Below are 3,897 nucleotides of genomic sequence, written 5' to 3'. Positions count from 1 at the left end.
GTGTGTGTGTGTGTGTGTGTGTGTGTGTGTGTGTGTGTGTGTGTGTGTGTGTGTGTGTGTGTGTGTGTGTGTTAGAGAGGGGAGGACTGTGGAAGTGAGTGTGTGACTTTTATGGGCCTATAAATGTCTTGTAAACTGTAAAATATAAAACCTTATTGTCCATTAAAATAATTAAGGTGATATTGTTATTTAACAATTTGTCAATAGCTATATGAAAACCCAGGTTGACTTGCACATGAAGGTTTTTCTGATAGTAAGAGAGTTAGCGAGCCCGTTTTTGCAAATACTACTCCAAGCTAGTTTTGCCTAAAATAGTCAGTATAGTCACGCTATGCTCTAAAAGCATGCCATGCCATTTAAAACACATTATTGGACCCTTACTCCAGAGTGCAGACTCATAGCTTTATTATTATTATTATTATTATTATTATTATTAGTAGTAGTAGTAGTAGTAGTAGAGATACATTAATATATTTTATCTTGGGATAAACAAAACAATTATCTGGGTTTCATTAAAATATCTACTTTTTGTAAAATGAGAGATTTTAGCTAATCTAAAGTTAATTTAATGATGTATGAATCCTAAGTGCTTTAATTTTTTTTAAATGAAAAATAGCATTGTGAGAGCATGACTATCAAACTATTAAATGTTTAAAAAATATCCTTACTCAGCTGTTTAAAAAAACAGAAAAAATGAGCATGAGTGTGGCTGTGGTTGTTTTTCAGCCTGTCTCCTCTCGTACTGAGATTTAGGCTCATCTTTATTGGGTATACTTTCCTGTATTTATAGCAGCTCACTGTCCTTCCAAATTGAAAAGGACAGAAACCTCAAATGTGGCCACATTTTCAATTATGTCACATTATGTTAAATTACGGGTTTGTCATAAATTACAGGAGGAGTATGTGAAAAAAGGTGTAGATGTGTTTCTTTTTCTAATGAGCCAAAAACTGTGGGCTCATAAAATTTGCTCCACAAAATGTTTTCTTTGAATCTTATGCCAGCCTTTGAACTCCTCACAACACACACAGAAAGACATGCTTAAAACCAGAGGAAAGTAAATATACATGGTGTTTGGTGTGAGTAAAAACCTATGCAACTCTCGTCTCTTTTCCTGCAGAAAATCCATCAGCTAGCTGGATCCATGCCAAATCGACCCGGAAAAAGAGATGTCCTTACACCAAACACCAGACCCTGGAGCTGGAGAAGGAATTCCTCTACAACATGTATCTGACCAGAGATCGGCGCCTGGAGGTGGCAGGACTCTTAAATCTGACAGAGAGACAGGTCAAAATCTGGTTCCAAAACAGACGGATGAAGATGAAGAAGTTGATGATTCGGGAGAGGAGGAGTATGAATGAATGATGAATTTAGAGGCTGGGGCTTTTGTTTTCTTCCTGTGATAGGTGAAGAGGTGGTGGTGATAAAAGAAACACAGTGCTCAGAGATGGCCAACATCTCTAACATGAACTGGCAAGATCCGCTGTGACTAAGCAAAGGATTGTAGAGCTAACATTGCTGCTTTTGAAAACTGCAGTGATAAACTCTGCAGGGGAGACCGGGATGTGCTGTAACACACACATTAATGTCTTAAAAAAAAAGTTAGGTAATCTGTACTTTGGCGCATAATTCTTCCATCTGCATGTTTTAAAAAGAAAACAGCTCATCTGAAACCCGGGGTAGTTGTAAATAATGATGTGTTAACATTTACAGGGAGGTCAATAAACCTGATCACAAACATACCAGCTCATATCAAAGACTACTCATTTTAAAACACATCTGTTTTTAATATGGATGCACATCTCTCATGTTCAGAAATGGCAATGCTTGAAACATTCCAGACGTAATACTTAAACTGTCTGTGCTCTCAACAAAAAAAATGGGAATGGTGTTTTATGATTTAAGGCTAAAACTATCGTCCTCATGAAAACTATGTTTAATGTGCAAGCTCGGACTGAAGTACAAGGGAAAACTATCAAAGATAAACCGCATGAGTAATCTCATGGCTGAATACCTGCTTGTTATAGCCTGAAAAATAGCTGCAGAATATTTGTATGGGATTAAAATGAAATATTTTTGGGAGCAAACAGGATTCAGGCTAGTGGACTGTATCTGATGCATGTAAGTATTAACATATTTACGTGAAAGATGTTAATACTGTTGGGTTGGCATTACCAAAAGATAAAAGACACATTCGCTAAGGCTGGAGTTGTTCTCTTTATGCTCTTATAACAATGCGATTACCCTTAGAAAACAAACCAAAACCAAATGTATCTTCGAAAACACCAAGATTACACATGTGAAAAATCTAAAAATCGCAAGTACTTAAAAGGTGAATTGATCATGCTAAAGTAATAATGTGTTTTAAATGTGATACTTTCACTTCTGTCCCACTTCAGTGGCTTTTTCAGACCAGGGTCAGCTGTACTTTGTCTAACTGGCTAATAAGTGACTAAAGATGAATATTTTCTGTCTAACACATTATCTGTGACTTGAGGCTTTGGTTTATTGGCTGTAAATAAAATGAGTCTACTGCATTTTAAATAGGACCACCTCTTGTTTGGGTTTAAAAGGCGCTCTTGTCTTTTCCTGGTCCTCCATTGAAGTTTCTGCACAAATGCGTGGGTCATAATAGTTAAAAATACTGATGTAGGTTTTGTATAATCACAACCTTTTACATGTCATGCACTTGTAACCACAGTGCATTTGCTAAATTTACAAGATTTTATATATTTACAATAAGCAACATAAAAAAGGAAGCAAAACACCACTTCTTCTTCTTGCTGTATTTCAGGTGCCTGACAGGTCTGTACAGAAACTTGTTTCACTTTGCTCCTAGTGGAGAAGTTCTCTGTGTTACAACCAATCCTGGTCTCCCTTATTAATCAGAAAGGAGCTTTTAAGGAATTTGCTCCAGAAGACAGAATAAAGCTTCTTTGTTTTGTTTTTATAAACTCTGCATGTAGCCTTATAGGGGCATATTTGTTGGTATTGTTGTCCTTGTTGTTGTTGTCATTGTTGCTGTGTATATTTGTTGTTACTGTGGGTTTGAAATGCAGATATGGTCATGCCTACACACACACACACACACACACACACACACACACACACACACACACACACACACACAGACACACCAGTCATGGCTAAGCTATGGTGTGACTGCAGTTTGATTGTTAGATTTTCTGTTTCGCTGTTTCCTCCCAGTAACCAGCTACTGTCCTCTTAAGACGTTTTACAACAACGCACAATCGATTTCCATTTTCCAATGTAAGTTGGTATAACATCCGCAGCAACGGGAACATTGTGAGGATTTTAAAGGTATTTTGGTGCTTTTCGTTTTTGTCCACATTCTCCTTGAGAGAAGAGGAAGAACAACAGGCTATGTTAGCCTACAGCGACAGGCCTGTGCTGTACTGTGAGACGAAGTGTGATCAAATAAGGCCTTCATCCTGTCATTTTGGTTATAAGTTCAATATGCTGCTCATGGTGATTTTTCTAAATAAAATAAAAGACGGATTACAGCGTCGGTGTTCATTTGCGCCTTCTTTTTGGCGACTTGGTAATTTTACGCACGGATTAGTCCGCACAAATCAGGTTTTTTTTCTTTTTGTTTGTTTTTAACTTGATATTAAAGGCATATTAATAATATTTATAGCATCACATGGCAACATTGTAGACATAAAATAGAACTACTGCAAAAATATTTTGTAGCCCCTGATCAATGTAGCCTAAAACTCATAAAGGTTAAAATTGCGCTGTCGTTTATTAAATAGCGCAATACAACCCAATAAAAAGGCTTACATACAGCATTATCCTATAATATTATCCTGCGGCTGATTCTACAGGGGGGGGGGAAACAAAGGCAGTAATTCATGGTTGACATTAAACAGGATTAT

General features: G+C 37.0%; 1 protein-coding gene across 1 annotated transcript in view; it reads left to right on the top strand.

Annotated features, from left to right (window-relative positions):
- LOC102290574 (homeobox protein Hox-D9b) overlaps window positions 1-3,517 on the top strand; it is a 4,470-nt gene extending 953 nt beyond the window's left edge. Inside the window, exon 2 of the mRNA XM_005922465.2 lies at window positions 1,119-3,517. Coding sequence (XP_005922527.1) covers window positions 1,119-1,363 — 245 coding nt within the window. The 3' untranslated portion in view covers window positions 1,364-3,517. The remainder of the gene's footprint in view (window positions 1-1,118) is intronic.
- The last annotated feature ends 380 nt before the right edge of the window (window positions 3,518-3,897 follow it).

The sequence above is a fragment of the Haplochromis burtoni genome, unplaced genomic scaffold, assembly GCF_018398535.1.
Source record: "Haplochromis burtoni strain Fernald_Lab_line unplaced genomic scaffold, NCSU_Asbu1 Contig_57, whole genome shotgun sequence".
In the NCBI taxonomy this organism is placed as follows: Eukaryota; Metazoa; Chordata; class Actinopteri; order Cichliformes; family Cichlidae; genus Haplochromis; species Haplochromis burtoni.
This window is presented reverse-complemented; position numbering and strand designations above follow the sequence as displayed.